At 45.1% G+C, this 25,670-nt stretch overlaps 1 protein-coding gene across 10 annotated transcripts in view; it reads left to right on the top strand.

Annotated features, from left to right (window-relative positions):
• RIN2 (Ras and Rab interactor 2) overlaps window positions 1-25,670 on the top strand; it is a 239,696-nt gene that overhangs the window by 132,480 nt on the left and 81,546 nt on the right. For 8 of the 10 annotated variants that reach the window (XM_037022390.2, XM_073236968.1, XM_037022388.2 and 5 more), the window contains one exon: window positions 10,582-10,673. In XM_037022390.2, the coding sequence (XP_036878285.1) occupies window positions 10,617-10,673 (57 nt within the window). In that variant the 5' untranslated portion in view covers window positions 10,582-10,616. Of the gene's footprint in view, window positions 1-10,304; window positions 10,329-10,416; window positions 10,510-10,581; window positions 10,674-25,670 lie in introns of those variants that run through there. The other 2 variants (XM_017663314.3, XM_037022387.2) reach the window with 2 other exon arrangements.

Below are 25,670 nucleotides of genomic sequence, written 5' to 3' on the forward strand. Positions count from 1 at the left end.
CATTAACGGGAGAGGGAACTTAAGAGGAACGGAATGTTAAGTGAAAAGTCAGCATTCGAAGCTGTATTTTAGAGAAAGAAACCAAAAATGAGTGCTTCTTTCTGTCCTTCTTTTGTAGACAGATAATCTGATTTCAGAAAAGGAGGTATGAAAGGAGGAAGAGGATTCTGCAAGCACAGGTTTTGTTTTGCTTTTTTCTTTTTCTTAACAGGAACCAGACAAAATAAATAGCTGCCATCCACAAATAATGCACCATCAGCCAACTGAATGATTTGACTCTGCTACTTTTGTAAACCTTGATGGAACAATAAAGGGAAAGAAAAATAATCACAACAGAAAGCAGGAAGGAAAAGGAAACACTCAAACCCCGACTGAAAACAGGCAAAGCCTTGGTTAAAATAGAAGCTTCCTGGCTGCCATGTTTGTAGACAGTGGTGCCATAAAACGTATAATGCCATAACGGGCAGGTAAAATGGGGAAAAAGCTCTTTGTAAATCAAAATATGGTACACTGGCTGGGTCACTGCCCCCGCAGTATGGGACGTGAGCTCTGTTATATCTAGACCCCCCCAATTTGAGTCTGCCAGTGGGGATGGATAAGGATGGTTGGGGCCAGCCTTGAAGCAGATGTAAACTACCTTTCCTGGCTGTAACAAAAACACTTTCAGCCTCTGGAGAAGAGCAAGAGAATGATAAAGACATGAACCTCTAATCTTCCCCATTGCTGAAGACCTATTACAGCCACTCAAAGAGAAGGAGGCCTTGTTTTACCCAGATAATCAGCTGTGGCATGACTATCAGGCATGTTCTAGTTTTTATTATTTGCAGTAACTTGAGGTCAACAAGCCAACTGCAGAGGGTCATAAGATATCCCCAGCCCCAGAGGGCATGTGGGGGCTTAATCTCAGATGCAGGGCTGAGGTATTTTTCATTGCTGACGGGTGTGTGTTATCCTCCAAGACGAGGATGCTGGGTAGGGAAAGGTGGCTGGGTTACGATAAGGACAGTATTCACCCTCACATACCCCCATGGAAAGGGGCTGACCCTGCTGCCTGCCTACCCTTGGGCCTCCATGCTAACAGTGCTGCCCTATCTGGGCCCCTGGAAAGAGCCTGGTTCAGACACCTGCACAAGAAGATAGGAGGGGATAGACCACTGAGAAGGAAATGCTGTGTTTCAAAGAGACGCTGCAGAGCCCAGCAGAAACTATTGGTAGTTGCAGCATGTACAAAACTGAGGAATGTGACACTGGGTTCATGTGGTGCCCTAGCCTTAGGTACTCATCTCTCCCAGTGAAGTGCATGAGTGCCACTGGTCAGCCAAGAGAGCCTTTTAAACTTGCCTGAACCAAGGCACAAGTTGGGGCACAAAACCGCTCTTTTGTTGATGGCAGCTGACACCACTGAGTCTTTCTGACCTATATGGGTTTCCATGACACTTAGAGATACAAAGCATTAAGTTATTTTGGAGAGCAACTGTTTCTTTATGCATCTCCCTTGATAATTTCTAGATTCTGTCTGCAGGATGGTATTAATGTTAACCAGGCATTGCCAACTATGGGGGTATCGTGGACTTTGTTATTTTGGCATTAGGTGGTTTGCTGATGGCTACCCCACAAGGAATCTTCAGCCTTAGGAGGGTTTTCTTCAGAGTAGGCTCAACTATTCTCTAACCCACTTCTTAAGAGCAAGGATGGGAACTTTAAGGCTCTAATCCCTGCAGCATATGGGTGCGAGTACATGCACAAATGCAGAGAAGTCCATTTGCTCAGCCAGCAGCGTTCACTGGGACTTTTACATCTGGTCTAGTGGATTTTGTTTTGTTCATTTTTTTGGTCTCTGTGGAGAGTGTGATGTCTTGGACACACACCTGGAGACCTCTCTAGAATTCTGATGTGTGCAAAAATGAAAGATTTGAGAAATGTGATTGGCTAGGGACTTGTAGAGAACAAAGCAGGTCTATATGTTAGAGAGAGAGGAAAAGTCTCCAGATCACAGACTCTGTAGGAGAAATCCAGCCATAGAAAGAACATGTAGACTCCCTACACTGAAGTCTTTGTGTTTCAAAGTGGTGCAAAGAATGTTTTTTCCAGAATGTTAATGTGGGTCAACTGCATGGTATGTATGTTCCTGGCATTTGAGCCTGTCTTGTCAGAAGCTGTGGCTCTTGTTATCATCTTATGCTTTTGATGAAACCATCCTTTACAAACCCTTCATTTCAGCCTCTATGACTTCTCTGTGAAATCTCATGCACTTACTTGCCCAACAGATATTTATTAAGCTCATACATGCCAGGCACTGTGTAAGGTATTGGAAATTCTACTCTGACTAAGGCAGAGAGGATCCTCAATGTCTGATCGGCTGAAGGAAGATCTTTAACTCTCCTCTTCAACCTCTGAAGAAATGAAGCCAGTAAGTCTAAAATAACAGACTGAACATAGGGCTTCCTTCAAGTTTTCATGATGGCAACACTTAGTTTGGTTAAGATGATAGCCAGAAATATTTCATGTCTTACTAGGGACAAATAATGTGGTTTCATGGGTAAAGCGCTGGCTTCAGTCTAGAGATCTAGTTTCTTGCTCTTATGTTACTTCAATGTATGAAGAACCAAATGAAAGCAACCTCGTCAGAGACTTTGTGGCTTAGAATGGGTGAAGTAAATGTGGTGGGGAACTGGAGTCTGTTGCCATGAACTAGAGCTGATTGTTGAATTTTCATGAATTTTACAAGCCTGTTGATGTCATGTTGGTAGTTTGATATTGGCCATGATGGGAGTATTCACTACACAAAATAGACAAACACAAAAACTTGGGGCTTTTATTCCCCAGGAACCCAGTTATTAAACATTTTCCAGCATACCATGGATTAAAGGGGAGGTTAAAAAAAAAATCCTGATGATGAAGTGGAAAGTTTGGAGAGACATCAACATATATAGGATCAAAATGAAGAAAAAAGAAGCATATTAGTACATGAAATTCCAGGCAATATATATCCTAGAGGCTAGTCGATTATATAGAGTGATGTCCATTTTATATGGAACTTTTTTCCTTTATGGAGGTGGTTGTCATGACATTTTAACCTAGAAGTATTTAATTTACTGGGGTAAGAACGCTTAACAGGAGATCTATTCTTTTAAAGAGGACACTATTATATAGCCATTTAGAGTTTATATGTTCTTTACTCTTTGATCCATTAATGACATAGGCTGTTAGTAAAACAAAACAAAAAATATTGGAAGAATATAGACGGTTGAGTTTGGAGTTATAATAGTCCATTGCTGGGCAATAGAGTATTCCTACAGCCCCTGAACTGCTTCCACTTTTCTCATTTATTATCTAAGAAGGGCAAAATATCCAATATTATAGCCAATTCATAATGGAATAAGTAAAGCTGTATCAGACATAATTTGTGACAGATCCAAACTTGACTGATGAATAACACTTGTTTATAATTTTTGAAAGTGAAAAGAACTTGTTCTGAGAAAAATTACACTGGTGGAAAAAAGCCTGACAACAGCTTAAATTGTGCACAGCCATATTTGTTACTGATAATTTACATAAGCATCAACTAATCTTGAAATATATATATTTCAAATTTAACCCAGGAAAATTAGAAATTCATAGAAATGAAAACAACCACCTTACAGAGCAGGAACTTTAAGCAGTAGAGTTTCATGAAGACAAAATTCTGTTTGGTCAGTTCATAGTTCTGATACAAAGTTTACAAAAAACATCCCTAAAAACTATTTTCTATAAAATTAAAATGAAATGGGTATCCATATGGAAAAATAAAAATTCCTGAATCCCTACCTTACACTATACACAAAAATTAATTTGAGATGGGTCATAGATCTGTACATAAGAGCTAAAAACCTAAAGCTTTTGGAATAAAAAAATATTTAATAGCTTTAAGTTCCTATATTAGAAAGTAGAAAGCTACCAAATTAAAATAGATCTGAAGAAAGTTTTAACTATTTAACTGCACTGTACAAGAAACTGACCAAGGAATTAAGATGGCTTAGTGGAGTTTGCTCCAGGAAGTATTTTCTCCATGAAAATGATCAATATTGGTATAATTCAAATGAAAATATTTGTGTTTATTAAGCATTAAGTTAAAACCTCCTTGAGGCCACAAAGACCAGATTAAAATTACAGGGTGAAACATGTGTACAACAGTCTACAAGTCTGTCTCATGATCAGAGAAGCTGAGTCAATTCCATTTTATTTAAGTCAGAGGCTTAAATTTTAAAAAACAGGAAGAGGTAAACATGCCCCACAAAGCCTCCTTGCACCCCTGTGACGGTGGTAAAAGAGGTGGAAGTGTCCCTTTTTGTTTGTCCCCTTCACCCCCAAACTCCCACACCGAAGCATCTTTCCTGAGATGGTCCCAACACCTCCCCCTCTTCTGCTCATCTAAGAAGTCCCCAGAGGGAACCCTGAAGTTCTGTTCTGCTTGTTGGGGCTTTTTCTTTATCCTTGTGTGCTTTCCTTTATGCTAAGACCTTTGAATTAAACAGTTGATAAGATGACGATAAACACTTTGAAGTTCTCCCTGCTTCTAGAAGCTCAGGGTCATCTTTCTGAAGCTCTTCTGGTCAAAGGATATTTGTTGGAAAGGAATAGATACCTATTCAAACTGCTCAAGAAAAGGGGACGTTTATTGTTAGGATGCAAGATGTACTGAGCCTTGGTGCTGCCAAGTCTGGTGGGAAATATAAGGAGCTATAAGGCCTGAGGCCAAGATGAAGGCTCTGAGCTGGGCAGGTGCATTCTCCCCTCCCCACCCACTGTGGTCCAGTGTTCTCTCATATCTGCTCACTCAGGATATCTGCTCCCCATAAACTGAGCTGGCTTATGGCTCCAAATCCATCTTTCATGCATAAACACTTCCCCTGTGACTCTCACTCAAAGTCTTGAGCAGAAGATTCTTTTTTATCTGAGAACAGCCAGTGAATTACTAACCTGGGTCATTGTACCCTCACTGGTCTGGTGTGCTAAGGCCAGCAGAATGAGGCTGCCGCTCTCCAAGGGGTGTGGGTGGGTCAGGCAGGGGACGCAAGTGAGGAGAGCAGATCTGTGGGCACTGGTGAGCAAAAGAGCTTATATCCCATCTGAAGAGAACACCCAGACTCAGGCAGCTGTAGTCATGCTGGAATCACAGCTGAGTGTGACCAGAGAAAGCTAGACACCTATGCTTTATGCAGTACATCCTGATTTTTCTGTTTCCAGTAGTGGTAGACATTTTCAAGCCCTTCACATGTCCCTTGGGCACTTAGCATTTCCATGCATACGGACCTGATTTCCAATTGCCAACTTCGTCTAAGGGCTGTCTTTGGTCAATAGTGCCCACTCTACCCACACCAGGGAATGTCAGAAGTGCTGGTGAACTAAGGTCCCTGGACAGTGCTCATCCAGTGGCTGAGGGGAGTTGGACAAATACCCCGGCTCCCTGGTCTCTCAGTTGAGATTTGTCTGATGCATGGTCTACACTGGCTCCCAGAGTTTGCCAGAAGGGTTGAAGTCCAGTCGTCCATGGTGGCTCCTTGCTGGGTAATGCACCTAGTGTTGGCTGCCCTTGCTTCCTCTTCTTACATCCCTTCTTCCTGGCCACTGTTTTCTGGAGGTATCTCTCATAAACTACATGGACATGAATGCTCAACTCAAGGTCTCTAGAGACGGTTAATTCAAAAATTTTTAGAGTGTATAACTTAATCTATTGTATCTGCTGTGTAGAGTCAATCCCAGATCTGTCAGGTTATAAACGTCCAATTAAAATTAACCATTTACATAGACCCTTTTACCATCATGGCCAGAGAACCTTGGAAAAGAAAGCTCTAAATTCAAGTGCTTACAGGCTGGCATATACACTCTAAGGAAGACCTGGGGTATGTGGCTTCCTGTCTTTGACATCCTTTGGGTTGAAAGCCCTGGATTTTGAGGCCTCCTCACATGCATGACCTCACTGCACATGTGAGCAGAGTGTGTGACCACTGACCATATTGAGCCTCACAAGTGAGGAGATCGAAAAGGCACATGCTTTTGAAGTGCCAGCAGTGAATGATCCCCTCCCTCCTCTGCCCAGTTCCAGGGGGTGCAGAGCACCAGCCCTGAGGCCTGAGCCAGGCTCAGGAGAAGCTGTCACCTCAAGGAGGAATGGGGCTGTGGGAGAGGGAGAAGCAAGAAGCTAATGCTTGAGTGACACGAGGGGTGAAATGTTGGTCTGGGTGGGAGGTGAGAAAGCCAGTTTCCCGTCTCAGGAAAGGAGGACTTTCTAACCAGCAGAGCGGCCCGCCTGTGACCTAGGGTGACACACATACCCTTCCGGGAGAGTGCACAACTCAGCTATGTGGGTAACGGCTGAGCTTCTGCAGGATGGGTGAGGCAAGAGCCTCTGATAGCACCAGTTTTCGAAGGACAGAAGAGATGGGTCTGCATTGGGAATAGCCCCATGTACAGGCCAGTCCTATGAGTGGCAGAAATGTGTCTGCAGTGTAGACTCAATCCAGGAGCTACCAGGTTAAAAAACCCCAATTAAAGTTAACCCCTGAACACCTTGTTAAAACAAAGAAAAAAAGTATTTTATTATCCTTGGTTACTCTTGGGGAAATCAAGGCATTGAGCATTGTTCCTATTTCTATTTAAAAACATAGTTATCAAGAAGTGAGCTGGGAATTTAGTTCTTTCCTTCTGATTTCTTACTTCCCACAAATTAGTTTCTCTTTTCAATGAAAAATTTTTATGACCTTAAAACTTTTTTTAAAATAAGTACAAATATCAACTGTGGGAAAATCAGTTCTGGGCAGTGATACGAGATGTTTAACAAAAAAATTAAAAATCACATAATTTAAATTGTCAAGCCAGAGCCTGGAACAGAGTTTTTCTGTCCAGCTTGTAAAATCCTTGGTAATACAAAGATAAATACAGAAATATTCTGAGACCGTCCCTGGATCCAGACACGGAGCCGCCTACTGGCTTTTACCTCTGAGAAAAGATGAAAAGCATTCAAAAGAGTGGAGACCTATCCTCGTCGTCATCAGATCCATTCAGAGAACCAGGAGAAAAGGTGATGTGAATTTCTCAGGATTGGCCTTGATGGGACAGACCCCCGGGGTGAGTCAACTTCTCCAACTCCAGCCACTTTGACTGGAAAGGAATTACAATAACAAGATCTTGTTTACTAAGAGCTCCAGTTCACTTTGCCTCTCCTAATTTGATGGCTAGAAAGTAAAAGTAAAAAAGTAGTGATTATTAGAAGGTTTTCTGGCCGACCGTGACAGTTTGGTAATGAGAACTCATAACCTGAATAAGCAAAGTTTCTTTTAAATTGGACTTGTGAGGAGCAGGTGGTAATATGTTACTGTTGCTTCTCCGTGGGTTTGCACTTGTGATCTGAGAGAAATAAAATAGGAAGGGTGTAGTTTGACTAAATAAATTGAGGGTCCAGGAGAGGGGAAGGAGAAGGATATATCCCAGACCCTCTATCTTGCCAAGATGTGGCCAGGTACAGCAAAAGCCGGGCACATGCCGGTGACTCAACCCAGCCCCACTGATCAGGGAGCTGGGAACTGGGCGCTTGGTGTTCCTGCCCCTGGCAGCCAGCCTGCAGCCAAGTCCAGGAGGTGGTGCCCCAGCCTGCCCTCACTCGTTCTCAGTGGCATGGGCTGGACAGCCAGCCTGGAGCCATCTGCTCAGCGGTCAGCACAGCTGTAGCCCACAGGATGACTTGGGGAGTACTTTGCGCTGGAATTTCAGGACAGACTTTCACCTGGGTAGTCGTTCTTGGGACCGCATGGAGAGCCACCGCTAGACCTCCTGTAAGGTAGCAGCGCCTGCTGTTTCCAGGAGAGAGAGGACTGTTTGCTCCCTGTCTCTGTCCTTTTGCCTGGCTAGAGTGACCAGCATTGTTTACATTCCTTTCAGTGGTGTTACTGAAAAGGCTTGGCAGCTCCAAAATGTTTACAGTGTCCTGTTAGGGATTATTTTTCCTTTCTTTCTTTCTTTTTTCTAGCTTTTAGCTAGCACCTGGAAAGATACACTGGATACCCTGCACTCACTTCTCAAGAATCCACTTTCCCCCTCAAGGAAACCAGCAAGCTTCCACAGCGTGAGTCGGTTGCAGGGATTTTACAGCCTCTCCTACTATTGTACTCTTTTGGTTTCTTAGTCCAGCAGTACTGGGATGGTCTGAGGATGAAACTGCTGGTGTACCTCCTCGTGGGGAGATTGAAGGAACCACGAATGAAAAGTTTTCCTTTTAAATTGTATTATGTTTTTGTCCATATTGAGTTAAGGTGTTAGAGGTTATAGGTTTGGGAAGGAAATTATTGCTGCAATAGGAAGGACCTTAAATCAAAACTTCTTTGGGGCTCCTCAGAACTTTATTTTTTAAAATCAGAATCATCTGTGATAGACTGTCCACTTGGATTTCATCCTGTGGGAAGGCCCTGCTATAGCACGTGGCAGCCCGTTCTTATGAGCTGCTCTCCTCTCCATCCTGGAGCAGCCTTTGGAAGAAGGAAAGATGTACCTTACATCGTCTCAAAGAAATGTGATGGGTCTGCCTGCCCTGCATGGAATCCAAGCTGGGTGTTTCACTGAGGACCACTTGAGGTTGATGTGCGCATATGAATTTTTCAGGCAGCTAATGAAATTAGTAAACTTCTTGAGTCCAAACTGCTCCATTGCTATAGGCAAAATTCCCTGCCTGTCGTGGCTCATCAGAATGGGTTTGTATATGGAAAACTTCTGAACGGAACAAAGAGACTTAGGTCTGGGCGAGGAATGAAGCCTTGGCTCTCACTGAGCAGTTCCTTAACTGCTGTGCGATGTTAAGTCCCTCACCGAGAAAACGTCTGAAAGGAAAGAATTACAGGCATTAGGCTTGGTTTCAAGAAGCGTGTTTTCTTATTTGTGTGCTTCTGGGTTGAAACAGTTAATTATTTTCTCCCTGAGCTTATAGTGTAGCTACTAGTCCCCTTTTAGTTCTGAACACAGCACTGTTTTCTTTCTGGAGTCTCTCCAATCTGTGGACTTGCTAACAAATGATGAACTTCAAAGGCTCTGGAGCGGGGCTCCATGCAGCTGCTGAGCCTGAGAACCTGAACCTCTGCAGTCAGCAGAACAGCAGTGGAAAGCTCACCAGCTCACCAGTCTTCTCGGGAGGTTTTTGGAACACTGACCTGCATCCCAGCAAGATTGCAAGAGGAAAGTAACTCAGGGAAGACCCCTTCAAACCTTTAAAGTGATGAGCCATGGAAAAATAGGTGAAGGTTCTGAAAGCAGGGTGGTTGTGTGCTGCGTTACTATTTTCCTAGATGGGATTCCATGATCGTCGCAGCCCATTATGAATGTCAACAGAGAGGCAAGTGATGGGCCCGAATGAGCCTCACTCCAAAGAGCATTGCTCACTAATGTGTATGCAGTTTTCTGCAAAGTAATGCTCTTTCACTTGTTGACATATCCCTTTGGTGCTGCTGACTCTGTGTCTCCCGGCCAGCAATGAAACAGCCTCAACAAACTAGCAGCTCTTGGGGCTTCGGTGCCCCCCCAGCCCCACAGCTGAACCGCTTTTATTAATCCTTAATGTGATATAACGTGTTTTCACTTACTATTTCCTTTATTGCCCTCCCACTGTGTTAGTTGTAGTTAGGACCAGCTACATCTTGTGCCTCTTATGGTGAACAGAAGGGATTGTGAGTGGGAGAGCGGTTTTCTGATTGCTCCTGGACCGACATCCCTGGGGAAGGAAAGTTTGGGGGTAGCCCCCCTCAGGCCTCCTTAGTACATGCTGGCTGGGGCGAGGCCAGTGACCTTGCCGTGTGAGTTTTACTTGAAGGATTTGTAGCTAACCAAGAAGGAAGATCATTGGGATTTGGTGCTGGAGTGAGGGAAATTCCAAGTTCAAACAGCCACAGTAATGATTTGGAATCATATCATGCTTTAAATTTTTCTCTGCATTCTAAAGGGCATCCCCACCCTCCTGGGCTTTCACGGAGCTGTTCATGTGCTGTTTCTTACCCAAACTGATCTCTGTAAACATGGACACAGAAATTCCATCTTTGATTTCTAAGGAGAAAATAGAGCGATTTATTCCCAGTACCCTTGTGTTGACCTTGCCAGCAGGGAGAGGGCTAGCAGAGCTAACGATGACCTCATCCCGATCCAGCAGGATTTCCTGATGTATGCAGGGCCTCATTCTGCTGCCATCCCTCTGTGATTAGCCACATTAAGTCCCTAAGCTTCAGAGCAGACAGCGGTGACATATAATATTGGTCCCTTTCAGCCTTGAGCGTGAGGTCAAGCAAACACACAAAGCAATCATCATGCTTTCGGTAGTCCCAGGGACTGTCTGCGTCAGCCGGGGGAGCAGGAGGTGGGGCAATGAGGTGGGGCACAGCCTAGGAACTGAGCGTCTCAGGCAGGAAATCAGCCTGAAAAGAGATGGAAGCGCTTTGGTGGGAAATAAATGGCACTGTGTTGTTGACGGAAAAAGATCTTGGCAGGACTGTTGTTGTGAGTGTTCTGTGGCTCAGAAAGGAATTTCCTACAGGCTGGACTAACCATTAAAAATGTCTCTACCTTCAGGAGTCCCAGGCGTGCAGTAGGCCTCGCTGGAGGGAATGTCAGCGTGGACCATGGGCGCCCGTGGTGCGGACAAACAAGGAAGTTTCTTTAAGGTAAAAGGAAAGCCTGATGGCGATTGCTAATGGGCAGTCTGCTCCCTTTGCCGGGCTGCACGGCGAGATGCCGAGGGAAGCCTGCTCTCTGAGCCACCTCTGGCTGAGAGAGCTTGCCTGAGCCCAGCTGCCAATGTTACCAGGGGTCACTGTAGGCTGGGGTTTTTGTGAGCTAGTGCTTCCAGACAGACTCAGGACCCAGGCATAGAGATGCCACCCAGGGTAAGACAATTGAGGCACTCTTTATTTGTCAAGCTCTCAGTCGTTCCATTTCAGCTGGATGATTTTTGGATGTAAGCTAGAATTTGCATTCCGGTGAATCCCATGCTGGAGGCCCACATATTTTATACTTTACTTGATTGTGTGACTTAAGTTCTCACTTAAAAAAAAAAGAAGAAGAAAAAAAGATTCCTGGGCCCCACCCGAGACTGACTGAAGGTCATTTGTTGTACTATTTACCGAACACCCCAGAAACTTCTTAGGATCAGGCAAGAGGAAAAAAAAAGACAGCATGATTAAAACTGTATAACTTTTCTAAATGCATATTGATGTTAGTGGGATAATATTACCTTGCTAGCTAATCTGATAAGATTCTAAATGGGTTTTTTATATACTCTATATGTATGCATTTCAAATTAAGACTTGGTGGTCATTTCTAATTTGTGCTTAGAAATTAATTTCCTTCTTATGACTTTTGCTTTGCATCCTTTTGCTTACCCTCAAAATGATGCATACCCACTGTAGAAAATTTGGAAAACACAAAATCTGTGAGAGTAGAAAAATGGAGGTAAAACGTGCATTTGAAATCATAGACAGGTATTCAAACACCAGATCTTTTCTCAAAGGAGGAATAATATAGAGGCCTCTTTCTTACAGAGGAAAACTGACAATGTTTACTAATTATCCCATCTTGATGGGTTATCAGCATGTATTAACCATTTATAGGCTTCCAGTTTCCAAGAGACCAATTCTGATTTGTTGTGTCATTTATGGACTTCAAAAAAACAGCCATCAAGAGCCTGTTGATAAAGCAAAGCTGAGTTAATCAAACTGCAGGAAGGGAGAACATCACTAGGACATAGTCCTATTGGTGTATAAGCCAGGGGAGGTTGAGAGGTATATTTACAGGGTTTAGAAGTCTAGGCCCATGTCCGGCAAGCCGTGTTTTTCAAGGCAGAGAATTGACGGGTTTCAGGAAAGTTTGTGACCTAACAGTTCAGGATTGGCGGTTACAGCAAGACGAAGGTCTTAAAGGAAGTCTTGGTGAGTAAAGGGTTGTTTGATAAGCAAGCTGTTTTCCCAGGTGAGCATAAGACAGATTGTTCTGTGGGGATTTCCTGCAGCAAACACAGAACTTACTTATTGGTTTACTTAGCTTCCTGGGCAAGAATATCCTGGAAGCAATGGCTCTGTTGTTACAGATGGTCTTGATTCTCAGTGATAATAGTTAAATAAGTGAACATAGTCTCAGTTCTCAGTAAGTTACTCAGTTTGAAGCAAACCTGTATGACATCCACCCACAAGTGGCAGATGAGGGCTCTTCAGGTCTCCTGCAGACCAGATGAGAAGGCTGTCAGGCTCCTGACTCACATCTGGTTCTGGGACTCTGTCTTACCCCTAGAGGTTTATTTCACCCTGGTAGAAGGGATGAACCCAACCCTTCCTTAACCCAAGGCTCCACCTGTATCAGCCTGAACATTGGCTAGTCCATAATCACCATCTTAAACTCAGGAAGTGCAGTGGAGTGGAATCTTACACAGAGATTAGATTTTAAAGTCAAGGCAAAAGGGGAAAATTGTGTATAGTCAAAATTGCCTTTGAAAATTACTGAGGCTAGGGACCATGTTGGACCCAGTACTGCCTATTAAGTCTATAGTAGCCAGTTAGACCTGCAGCTCTAGGAAAATTTTTTAAAAATTTCAGTCAGTTGAACAAATAAAGTAGGAAACTTGTATTTCTGGGCTACATTCTATGAAAGCATCAATCCGGAAAGAGGTGTGGGACCTGCCCCAACCCCCTGAAGACAAGGGCTCCCTTACCTCTCCTGAGTCATGTGCCCTTAAGAAAAACACTGGCAAAGGGGCTGTACTATTTAACTCGGTATTATCTGTGTGCATGTGTATCATCTTTCTGTCTCTGTATTTTTTTTGCAGAGCTTAAATTGTTTAATTTATTTAAGTTAACATGCTCCAAGTAAATGATATGGTTACCTTATGCTTTTTTTCTCTCTTTGTCCTTCCCTTTAGACATTGTTATTCTTTACTATGTCTATTCCATAATTAGTTACTAGGGAATAATACTGTTATTAGTTATTATAATAGTATTTATTATTAAATAAATAAATCTTATTATTAGTCATTATTAATTATTCCATAATTTAGGCATATAATTATCTCTAACAAGGAAGTCAGCTGCCCTTTGGACACTTAATATTGACTCTTTGGGGGTTCATTTTAAAAATGCGATCGTAGAATTCCTTTGCTGAGGTAGTTTGCCATTCAACACATTCTGGGACCTACTGGCTCTTCTTTTACTCATCATGTCTTAGTATTTTGACTCACATGTTTTGAGCACCTATGATCAGCCAGGCCCCAGGGAGAGAAAAACCAGAAGCCATCCCTGACTCCACAGAATTTCCAGTCTGGTGGCAAAGCAAGGTGTGAATCAAATGACCACAGCACTAAACACATAATAATAAGCCCTAAGAGAAAATGATGCTTTGTGTGGGAAGTAAAAGGGACTCTGGGAAAATGTAACTTAACAGGGCATTGCAGAACAATCTTTCCTGAGGAAGTAGCCTCTGATTTGAGAGTTGAGGTGGACTCTACGATCCAGGGAGGCAGGCTAGGGCTGACTTTGGGAGTGACACTCCTATGCTTCTACAGCCCCGCTCTCCACATACACCAGCCAGCCACACCTTAGGACCAGACAGGACAACTTCATGAACTACGAGAATTCTTGGTTACATTCTTGGCCCACAGCTGCATTCCACATGCTTATTATCCCTTTCTTGGTTATTAGGGGTCATGTGATTTTGTGTAAAGTGTAGATTATTGAAAGACAATCACCAGATCTCTTTTTCACCATGATCTTCCCCTATCCAGTTTGTGTTTTTAAACCAGAGTTGCTAACCACTAGTAGCAAGCCTTGATGTGTGGTTCCCCATCTGTCTTGGCTCATGGAAATGACTCAGATAAGTTACAGGACATGAGGTTCCTGGATAATGTGCAGATGGTCTGAGTATTCACAGTAACTGAGAATGCCCATGCTCATGGTTCATGTGGAATCACATCCTGGAAGTCTGGCCACAGAAGTCCTGTGCTGGACAAACACATTTTCCATAGTCCTTCCCAGCACTATTGTTACTTTTCTTTAACCACCTGTGAGAAACAGCGTCTTCCTGCTCTACAAGGTCTCTGAAGACATATGGGGGAGTGGGTCACACCCAGGCAAGGCAGCCGAAGTTGCTGCATGTAGGTAATGGGAGTGGACAACTACTGACACCACATTTCAAGGTGTGTTGTGAAAGAGCTCGTGTAAGGAAAACATCATCTAGGTGACAAGGTCTTGGTGGTCCTGCAGAGAAGCCCAGAGTCATCTTTGACTCACTCTTGTCCTGAATTCCATGGCTTCCCCCAAAGTGCCCCAACCCCAGTCAGGTACCCAGAGCTGGCCAATACCCCTCAATACTTCAAAATCCATACCCTTCTTCCCTTTCCTACACCCACCGGCCTACCTAGGTTCTCAGTTGTTTATTTGTGGGACTGCAGATGGTGCTCACAGTCCGTCTGCGCCACACCGTACATGCTTGTTTGGTTTTTCTGAAGTCATTCTGTCTGTCTGCATTGTTGGCTTGCAGACTCAGGCTCTGTGCTGGGCCTGGGACTAGGTCTGCCTTCTTTACCCTGATATTCAAGATCTTCAGGCTGGGCCTCGTACCAGTCCTGCCAGTGCCATCATGGGTCTGCTCCTGTGGCCCAAACCTGCCGGTGCCCAGACTCCAGGCCCTGCCCATCCCTCTGCTTCTCCCTCCCCTTCTCCCCATCAGGCTTCCAACTACCCTTCCCGGCTGGTGAGATACACTTTATCCCTTGACAGTGGAGCTCCCTTGGCTGGGCTGGTATCTACCTTGACTTTTGTCTAAAGATAAAACTGCAGTGGAAGGCCTAGCTATGGCCCCAGTATAGTGCCAGGAAGCAAACTTCGATTCAGAACCTGAACCTGAGCTCTGCCATGAAAGGTTGTTCTATCCTCTTGTTGCCATGCTTCTGTCCCAAGGGGGATCCCCTTATCACAGAAAACAATGCCAGAGAGGACCAGTGTGAAGTGCCCGCTCAGCAACTCTCATTTCTTCCGGGAATGCTTGGGCAGGCTTGCCCTTGGCAGAGTACAGGTTGGTAGAGTTCCCCATTACTGAATGGCTGCATCCTAGTCTCCCTTTGCCTCTGGAACCGGAAACAGTTGGTCTTCAATGATCAAGAAGAAAATGTGTTTGGGCAACAGGGACCCTGTTACCCTGTGCCTCCCAGCCATTCATTGTGGAGGGAGATGTCCGAGCCTGGGCTCACAAACCAACCAGGGTGTCTGAGGCCCAGCCAGCAGCAAATGCTGGGTCTGAGAACTCTCCTTTTGGTCATTTGGCATGGTTTGGATAACAGGTGCCCCGTGTTTGTCTTTCAGAATCAGAAAGCCAGTAGCTATAGTTCAGAGAAGCCCTCAGAGAGTTCTCTAGCACCGTAAAGAATAGAGGTGCAGTTAGCTTTGAAGAAACCTAATTGCTAAAATCAGACTACAAAATAGGTAAACTGGGTTGATGATTCACTCATTCCAACTATCAGCCTCCCTTCAGTATTTGAAAATCTATCCCATTTTTGAAAATTCTGTCTGCAGGCAAATTTTCAATCATCCAGAACTGGCGTAACTATAGCTCCTGGGCCTCAGGGATTCCTGGCACTTGAGTTTTCCAACTCTTCTTTGTGTGGAGAGTCACTTCTCTGCATGCACCGCCCAGGACAATTCACTGCTGTGTGACAGTGGACAGAGATGGCAGGGGCTTGAAAAATAAGGGATGGGACCAAAATCACATTCTAGTCAATTATTTCATTGAATAAATCCTTGTATGGATCTGTGATGCTCAAAGGCTATAGATGTGAGCATTGCACCCTTGATCTCCCAGCTTGTCCCCTGGGCAGTGAGTAGATGTCATGTCATACACCAAGCATCTAGGGAGGCACTGTGCAGCAGGAAACACTGCACCCTGCAGTGGAGACAAAGCAGCCATTCGAGACTTAGTGAGAGCAATTAACACAGCGATCATTATTCATAATGGCATTGAAAAGCGTGCCTGACATCAGTATTTGGTGTGACCTTTGTTTTCCATAAATAAATTATTGTAGACGCTTATACTTGGAGAGGCTTTAGAGCAGTGCTGTCCCATAGAAAGCCACATTTTAATGTTCTAGCAGCCACATTAAGAAAACAAACAAGTGAAATTCATCTTAATGTTTTATTTAACTTAGTATGTCTAAAATGTTATCATGTCAACATGTAGTCAATATAATTTTTTTTGTACCACACTTCGAAGTCTAGTATGCATTTTACACTGAACACTTCTCAAGTCTACAATGGGGATGGGATCAGACCTGGCCTGATTTTCTCTTGAGGCACCCCATATCGTATATCCCTCCTGGGGATTCCTCCCTGATCCCTTTTCCCCTTTCCCAGTGAGATTTCCCTGGAAACTCCATCTGGAGAAGTCACAGGGGATAGTGGCCTCTCTCTGGGGGAGCAGTTGGCTTTTTTTGGTTACACATGCATATCTCTCACCATCTGCTCCAAATGCCTCCAGGGCACAGATCAGCCCCCCGGGGCTTTGACTTTCTAGGAAAGCCATGAACTTATTGGGCAGCAATTCCTGTACATGTTTCCAAAAAGCAGTAGATTTCATGGTTTTATAGGGTAGTTTTCCAGCACATTTTGGCCATCAATTTCTGATATTTGCCCATCAGATCTCAACACATTCTCACTTGCTTTGAGGAACTTTGTTTTTGAAAAATCAGGAGAGAACTCATTCCTCCTGGCTCCCCCTCAACTACATATTTTTCTAGGCTGACTTGTAACTCTGAATTTTCATAATTAGGAGGATGCCAAGGAGAGAGATATGGATTTGAAAGACTATTGTGTCAGTGTAACATTTTCAAAAAATAAAAACATGACTCACACACAAAGTAGAATGAACATCTGTCCTAAGGACATGAAACTTTGTCTAACCCATGCATGAAACTGTAAGGCTAGTTCAAAGAGCACCCTGATAAATGATGTATTTGTAGTTGATTTAAAAAGTTATTCTGTAATGTTTGCTGAGTTAAAATAAAAACTGGTTAAAGTCCTACAAGGCAGTAAAACTGTAACCTTTGGGCTAATTTTTCTTTTTTTTGTCTGAACAGAAATCTCCAGGCTGACCTGTAACCTCACAGTGCCTGAGCCCTTCATTAATAACACAGCAAAGTCAGATACAGATGTATTCCACTAGATAATGTAAATAATCTCTAGGTGGCCTTGTTAAACAATGTGTGAGCATGACAGCATGTATTCAAAAACGAAGTGCTCGTCCAACTGGAACTTGTAACTATTTCTAATAAACACTTCTTGGGTGAAAGGGGACATACAAACTGGAATTACAGAACTGCTAAAAAATAAGAGTCATCAAAACACTACCTGTCAGAATTAGTGGCATATATAAAGCAGCAATCAGAGAAAAATTCATGGCACTAAACAATTCATCAGGGAAGGCATGCCCCACACACTTTTTGCCTTATTTCCAAGTTTTAAATACCTTTTTTTAAACATTTAACCCTGAAATGGTTTATTCCCCACTTCCTCTCCATCCTCTACTTTCTTTGCCCCCAGATTTCTCTAGCCAGAGATTGTGCCTTAAAAGAGTGAATTTCTTCAATAAGGTTGCAGAAGCATGGGGAGGCTTGTTCTAAGTCGATTGAAATACCATTACAGGAGAGTCTCGCTGTCCACTGAAGCACCACGGATGTTTTAATAGTGTTAATTTCTGGCTCTTTTTCATTATGTAAAATCCTCATAGTGACAGTTTGGGTACTGCTGATACATAAAGGCAGATGCCAAAGGCTGACAAAATCCTGGTGTGTGTGGCGGTCACCAGCAGGTTTGCTGGACTGAGGCAAAGTGATAGAGGCTACTTTCCCAGGATAATATTCTTTCAAATTTCTCTACATGGTAATTGCCCCAAACCTTAGTGACTTAAAACAGCAAACATTTACACCTCACAGTCTGTGGGTCAGAAATCTGGGTATAGTTTAACTGAGTGCCTCCAGCTCAAGGCCCCTTTGCAATTGTGTCAAGTGGTCAGCCAGGCTGCAGTATCATCAGGAGGCTTGATCAGTGGGAAATCTATGTCAAAACTCATTTGAAAGGCCCAGTCCCTCGCCACAGAGGCCTCTCCACAGGGCTGACCTCAGGATGGAGCAGCGGCTTCCCCCAGGAAGCATGACACAGGAAAGAACAAGAGAGATGACAGGCAGTCTATTTATGAGCTAATCTTGAAAATGATGCACATCATTTCTGCCATGTTCTGTTCATTAGAAGCCAGTTGAGTGGTCCAGTTCTCATCCAAGGCGATATTGCTGAAGGATACGAAATCAGGATGCAGGAGTCACAGAGACCAAAACATAGGAAAACAGCCTGTCAGTCACAATTTAAAAACCTGCAGGGCCAGACAGAATGATGAGTGAAATGAATGAGTAGGTCTGGTGATGGGCAGGTGGTTTGGGTGGAGGGGATGGGCAGGTGGTTTCAGCAGGACCATAACCAGTTGGAAGGAACCTGCTAGGAGGTAAGGCTGCTAAATCAGTTCCAGCCAGTTGCTGTCACACAAAAATGAATATGGGTGCTCTTCTATTTTTTAGGAGATGCCAGAAATCCAGAGTCTTATGTGAGAGAACCCCAGTTTTAAAAGTATGGTGAGGATAAAAGAGATGCTTCAGAGGGCTGGCTCTGGCCATCAGTTTGAACCCCTAATTAGTTGGCTGGGCAAGGGGATCAGCCATGTGGAAAGCTAAGCCTCCTAACTGCTGATCCTCTGGGAGGCTTTGGGGTATGCAAGGGAGGCAGATATGCCAGCCTCTGGTTCTCATAGGAGCCTCATCACATTCAGCAGTGACAGAGCCTGTGAGCTCCAGCAGAGCCCTGGGAGGCAGAGGGTCATCCATGACGGACCGAGGGGAAGGTAGGGAAATGGCAGCAAGTTTCTCCGGCCTTGGGTCAGCCCATGGTCACCCAAGTATGTAGAGTCCTTACGTTTTAGAGACCCCTCCTCTCATTTTTAAGAGTAGCTTCTCACCTTTAGCTAATGGGGTACTGAGCACCCACTGTCCCAGATGGAAAAGTGTCAAGGGAAGAACTAGTGTGGAATACAGCCTTCTTTCTCCTTTGTCTTACTGTCTAAAAAGGAGAATAGCCTGCCCCAAAATATCTGTCTCCCCTTCCTGTAATTCCAACTGGAGGTTCATTTGGAATTAGTAAGTAGCATTTACTGGCAGAATGTCAAATGATACCACTGGTCATTCACAACCTAGTAATACACTAGGGCTTTCTGAACTCAAACCAAGTTTGAGTTCATGTGTGTTGAGGAGGAGGGGATGGGAAAAGGTAAACTGGGATCTCTGAGGGGAAGGATGGGGCACAGGGACCCATGTGGGTGAGTCAGGCAATATGGGCATAGTCAGCAAAAGGAGAGGATGTCAGGAAGTAGAAGGTGAAGATACAGACATGCTCATCTGGCTGGTCTCCTACACCACGGCCCTACATCCGGAGACCATGTCCTTCCACATGGTCTTTATTGAGGACACCTCTTCCTTACCAGTAAAAGAAAACTGTTGCTCTACTCACAACACTCACTCACTCACCAACCAATTCTCCAATTCTCTGTGGACACCAGCCGGATGTCAATTCTGGTTGTTCTGTTCTGACACTACCCAGAGTTAACACAGACCCCACAGGTTAAGGGCTCAGTCCCACAAGACTGCTCCCTTCCCCCTTCCCCCAACTTCAATCCCAACTGCCAGTGCCAGTCCCCAGTTTACGCACAACTCATATCCAACTTGCCTACAAATCAGGGGTTCCCTAGTGCCCTCCTCAGGTTCAGTAATTTGCGATCATGGCTCATGGAATGCAGAGGAACACCTTATTTATTGTTTCCTGTGTATTATAAAGGATAAGATGAACAGTTGAATGAAGAGGCAGATGGGCAATGCCTGGAAGGGTCCTGAGCGGAGGAGCTTCTGTCCCTGGGCAGTGTGGGGCGTGTCACCTTCTAGGTTTCACCAACTAGAAGCCCTCAAACCCTTCCTCTAGAGCTTCAATGGAGTTTTCATTCTTTAGGCATGAGTGATTAAACCACTGGCGGGTGGGGATGAGCTCAAGCCACAGCCCTTCTCCCTTGCGGGGAGGGGGTCGGGTGAATGGTCCAACAGGCCCCATCCTTAAGCTATCTAGAGGCTTCCTGCTACCAGTAATCTCATTAACACAAGCTCAGGTGTGATCAATGTGTAATAAAAGACGCTTCTGTCATTCGGGAAATTCCTAGGGCTTAGGTCCTTTGGGTCAGGAACCAGGGACAAAGATTGCATATATACGTATGTCACAACTGTGCAGGCAGGACAAGTGTGGTTTAGAGCCACACCTGTCTCACCTGGAGATAATCCCATTTCAATTACCTACTACTCCTGTGACTTTGAGCAAGTTCTCTCTGGATGTTGAAGATAAAAGGACCTCCCTCCCTTGTAAAGCTGCTATTTTTAAGTGTTACTGGGGGGAGTTTGTTCTCCTTGGTTCCTGTCCCCGCTGCAGCATGGAACTGAAAGGCAGTGACGTAATAGCAAAGCAGAGTGAAAGTTTTATTTGAATACACTCCAAGGGAGGAGTAGGCCAGAGTCCAGGTAGACAAAGGCACAGAGCTTTTAGGTGGGAGGCCTTTATATGGCATTCTGGCAAGGAGGCACCTCTTTGACTAACAAGATGGGCTTATTTGATTGACAGGTCCATCTATATGGCCTCCCTCTCAGTGCGCCTGGCCTTTCCCAAAGGAGGTGTGGTTTGGGCAGTTCTTAGTTCTGTTGCTTGGACCCATATTGGGATCTGGTTGGGCCCATGGTGTCTCAGTCCTGATAGGCAGGAAGTCACCTCCCTGCAAAGCCTTTGTTGTCTTCACGCAGGACCCCTACTTGGGCAGTCTGGGTGGTTTTTTCTTTCAACCTTATCTGTGTGGTTTGTTTCTTGGAACTTCATCTTTCCCTTCCCCAGCTGCTCACGCCTTTCTACCTAACATTCCTAACATAAGTAGTAAAGCACTTAGCCTGGTACATGGTAGTGGCTCAGAGATGGCAGGTCCTTGAGGCTGGTCTCTGTACAGGGCACACCTTGAGGGGCATAGTGCCTGCTAGGAACTTGCACTCATTCAAATGGGGCTTGGGTTTCTCTGCAGGGGCCGGGCTCACCTTCAGCCAGGCGACTGAAGCCAGGTTTGAGGACAGCACTGTCCCCAAGACTGGGGCTTGTGCTGTGTCTGCCCACCCCCCTCGCATTCCATTTCCTTATCTGTTACAGAAGTTTCTCTCCCCAAACTCCACGGGAAAGAATCCTTGTGGGTACTTGTTAAGGCGGAAATTCCCAGGCCTGTCTCATTCCCGCTGAATCAAAATCTCCAGACGAGGGAATGGAAGCCTTCGGCATTAACAAAGGTCCAGGTGATTCCTATTCTAGAGGTGCTGGGGAACACTGACTAACCCTATAGGCCCCTTCAAGAGAAATACCCAAGTCCGTGTGTCTGTGTTTGCATTGTTAAACAGCAAGAATTCAACTGAGCGATTTAAAAGATCAAGTCGTCTTTATTGAATGAATCCTGAGTCAGGAAGCATTCCATCTAGCAAATAGGAGCTCCATGGAACTGCAGAAAAGGAAAGGGCTATAAAGGTAGAGAGGGAGCAGAAAAAAGTAGTGAAGAATCCATTGTTTTAGGCAAGACTGCCCTCCTAAGGGGAATGGAAAGGATCTATCAGTAAATTTCTTAGTGCTGACCAGGAAATTGCATGTTGACTGGTAAAAGCTACATGTCTGGGCACAGGATGGGGACTAAAACTGCAGGTAGGTTGGGTATTAAGTCTTGCTTTGCTAACCTGGGACCCAGAACATAAGTAGCTCCATTTTGGTCCTGTGGTTTTCATTTTAACATTGTGCATGTTAGGAAGTAATTGATACTTGCAATGTGGTCCTAGGGTGGGCAGCTTTGGCATCGCCCAGGGTTGTAGCAAAGCAGCCTCCACTAGTGGTTCTCAAAGTGTAGTGGCAGCTTCAGTGTCGGCTTCTTAGAAATGCCAGTTCTTGGATTCCACCCCAGACCCAGGAATCAGACACTCTTGGGTTGGGGTCCAGCCATCTGTGTTTTTAAAAAGCCCTCCAGGCGATTCAGTTTTGAAAGCTGCTGGTCTTTGCTCTATATTTGAAGGAATAAGTAGGATGATACAAAAAACATAGAAATATCTACATTCTAGGCCTGGCTTCACATCCCCATCTAGAAAGTGGGGTGATGCATCACCTTTCCAGAGGCACTGTGAGCGTCAGTCAGCTCAGTTTGATAGTTTCAGTCACTCACGCTCTGTGAGCCTTGGTATTATCGCCACCATCTGATAAGATGTTCTGCTTTTCCTACTCCATCCCCACATTTTATTTGCTATCTTGAAAGCAGCTGCACACGAACACATGGATGGGGACGCCCAGAGGCAGGATGGGGCAGCTGCCCCAGAACCAGTACACAGACAAGCAGAGTTGTGCCACCGAGCCTCCAACACCCTATGCTGCCACTTACATGCAGGTGTGAATGGCCACCATGCTCAGGTTCAGGGATGCGGGCACCTCCCTACTCCAGTGAAAGCATGGGGGAAATGAACTCAAACTCTGTTGTTGATCTACACCACCATCTGCCAAAGCAACGGAACAAACAGAAGCAACCAAAATGCTAAATGGCTGGCATTTTGGTGACAACTGCTATTTTGGTGCCCCCTCCATATGCAGAGCCCCATGTTTCTCCTTACTTAGCTACTTTCAAAATTCATATGTAATTTCACAAACACTTTGCCAGACATTATTCTAGCACTTCAAAACCCATGAACTTATTTAATCTATCACGCCCATGTTATAGATGGGGAAACCAAGACATGGAGAGACTATGAAATTTGCCTGGGGTCACATGCATTGTGAATTCCCTAGTGGTTCCAAGGTGACTGTACCTCAACTTTCATAGCGTTTCAAGGAGTTTCATAGAGATGGGGCCAAGCACCCTTGGGGCCTCAGCCAGTGCTGAAATGAGATATGCCCCCTCCCAACCCCATGCTTTTCTTTCCTGGTCCCTGTGTTGGATGATTGTAAATCAAGATACAAGCCTGACTTTGCTTCCCTGCTCCCCAACCCCAGCCTGTCCTCTGCTGGCCACCCCCAGCTGTCCCTTTAAGATAACCACCTCTCAGAGCTTTCTGCCTCAAAAAGTGATATTCTTCCCAAAGACAACCAGCAATACACTTCCATCAGAATTAGGTTAACTAGCTTGCTGCAGCCAGGGAGAACACACTGGAACTGGGGAGCAGGGAGGGGGCTCTCTGTAAGAGGAAGAGGGGAGGTCATTACAGGATTTGGGTTTGTGCTAGCTAATCCAAAGGCATTACAGATTTAGCAAATAGAAAGACATGACACCCACCTGAATTTGCATTTCAGATACAGCCTAAGTGCATCTTGTACAACCTTTGGGACATACTTATACTAAAATATTATTCATTGTTTACCTAAAATTCAAATTCAACTAGGCGTTCTGTATTTTATGTAGCAACCCTAAAGGCAGATTTGAGTGTTTCAGGAAGAGAGGGCAGTTCGGTGATCCGGTAGCTTAGTAATTTTTATCTAGAAGGTGGGAGGAATAAAGGGAGCCAGCAGTGGGAAAGGAGCAGCAGCCACCCCTGTCAGAAGAGGGGGCTGATTGGTTGTCTCTGTGGTTGGGTGCCCTGTGTTCTGTTTTGTCTCAGCGCTGGCCTCTGGTGGCCTTGAGGAATTGGTGTGCTATCATTCTGTGTGCACTGTTCTGTCCAGGTGGGGGCGTGCTGGAGCATGGCTCACTCTCATTCAACCACCAGATTCTGGGCTCATTTCAGAGCCTCCCAAGATGCTGGTGTCTTGAAGATTCAGGTTTCTCAGGATTCAGTCAAGGCCACTGGTTCTCTGTAAGTGTTTTTGGTTGTTTGAACTCAGATAGACATGTGACTGACTGGCTTCCTACAATGTGCAAGCAGCTCCCGGCCAACAAGAATTACCTGGACTCAAATTTCAGTTGTGAGAGGTTGAGAAATCCTGGTCTGCACTATAAACCAGGAAATGACCCATTTCTGAGGTCTCACTTGCACTTTGGCAGGCCTTCCAGAAGTAAGGGAAATGAAAGCAAGAAACGTATGTGCATGTATTTGAGCATCCAGTGACCTGAATTTACATCCCCTGGGACTAACTTGGTACCTGGCCTCTAATAGTTGGTGTTAAGTAAATATGCTGAATGAATGAAAAAAAAGTCCAATGCATATATGCGTGTATTATCCATATATTATTTATTCAGTCAACCCATATTGATCCAATACCTACAGTGGCAGGGTGAGTTCTGGGCACGAATGTGCCGCACTGAGGGAAGGAGATAACATGAAAGGAACCCAAGCTGGGAGGACCAGAAGGAGGGGCAGGGCTACCTGCAGGGATGACCAGGGAGGCCTCCCTGAGGAAGTGGCATTTCAGCTCATCTCTGTGGGAGAGAACTACGGGGAGAAGGGCGTCTTTGGGCAACGGAGGGGCACATGCCAAGGCCATGGAGCAGTGCCTGAGATTCTGAACAAGAGCAGGTGGTGGGTGTGAGGAGGGCGGCGGTGGGACTGTGTAAAGTGAGGTGGGAGGGAAGCAGGGGCCAGTGGTGCTGGCTGGGCGGAGAGTCGGGTTTCCATTCTTAGTGCAGTTGGAAGCCACAAAGGGTTTTGAGGAGGGGAATGACATGATCTAGCACATGTGCAGCCCTCAGTGAGCTCACTTGGTCTTAGCATCCTGTCTCAAATCCATCAACCGAGAAAATTGAAGTGCAATTCGCATCATCCCTGGAGTCCCCCAAAGATGCCAGAGCTGGAGTCCCCCAAAGGTGCTCCCACCCCACACTAGCTGCAGTCTGCTCACTGGTCTTTCTCTGCTTCTTGTCAATGTGCCTGCCAGCTCCTTCCAAGAATATCCCCTCTGCTCCCTCAAAACTTCTCCCTGTGTCTCATGCTTACCTGCCTCAGCCCCCACCTTCCCATCATCTTTATTGTGCACATGGTCTTGGCCTGTCTGGAGCCTTGAGCGCTACATTTTCCTTCTCTGCTCTCCTTGGTCAGAATCTGCACTGCAAATACTAAGCCAGAACTGACTCTCCACTGGGAAGGCAAGGGAGGTTGGAAGATTGCACACTCTTGTTTTTTTATTTATTGGCTGTTCAGGCCTGCTCCAAGCTTTTTTGATTAGTTCCTGAAATAATGCGGTGTGGACTGAAGAGGGGCAGCAGAGGGCAGGAGACAGTCATCTGGGACAAAGTCAGGAAAGTGTGACCATCAGGTCAGATCCAGCTGGATGCAGGTTTTGACTGGGACATGTCCAGCTGTGCATTGTCTACAACAGCTTCCAGACCACGACTGTGGAGCTGGGTTACTATGGTGATAGTGTTGCCTGCAAAGCCCAAACCTTTTGCTTTCTGGCCCTGCATAGAAAAAGTGTGCTGACTGCTGACTTGGGAGATAATGGCATTTTTGTCACTGTTCCCAAAGGCAATCTTGAGTTGGGGTAGCAGCATCTCCAGATTATGAGTGAATAAACACACTCCATGGCCAGTGAGAGCCTGGTGTCCTGAGCACAGGGCCCATA

The sequence above is a fragment of the Manis javanica genome, chromosome 5 (assembly GCF_040802235.1).
Source record: "Manis javanica isolate MJ-LG chromosome 5, MJ_LKY, whole genome shotgun sequence".
NCBI lineage: Eukaryota > Metazoa > Chordata > Mammalia > Pholidota > Manidae > Manis > Manis javanica.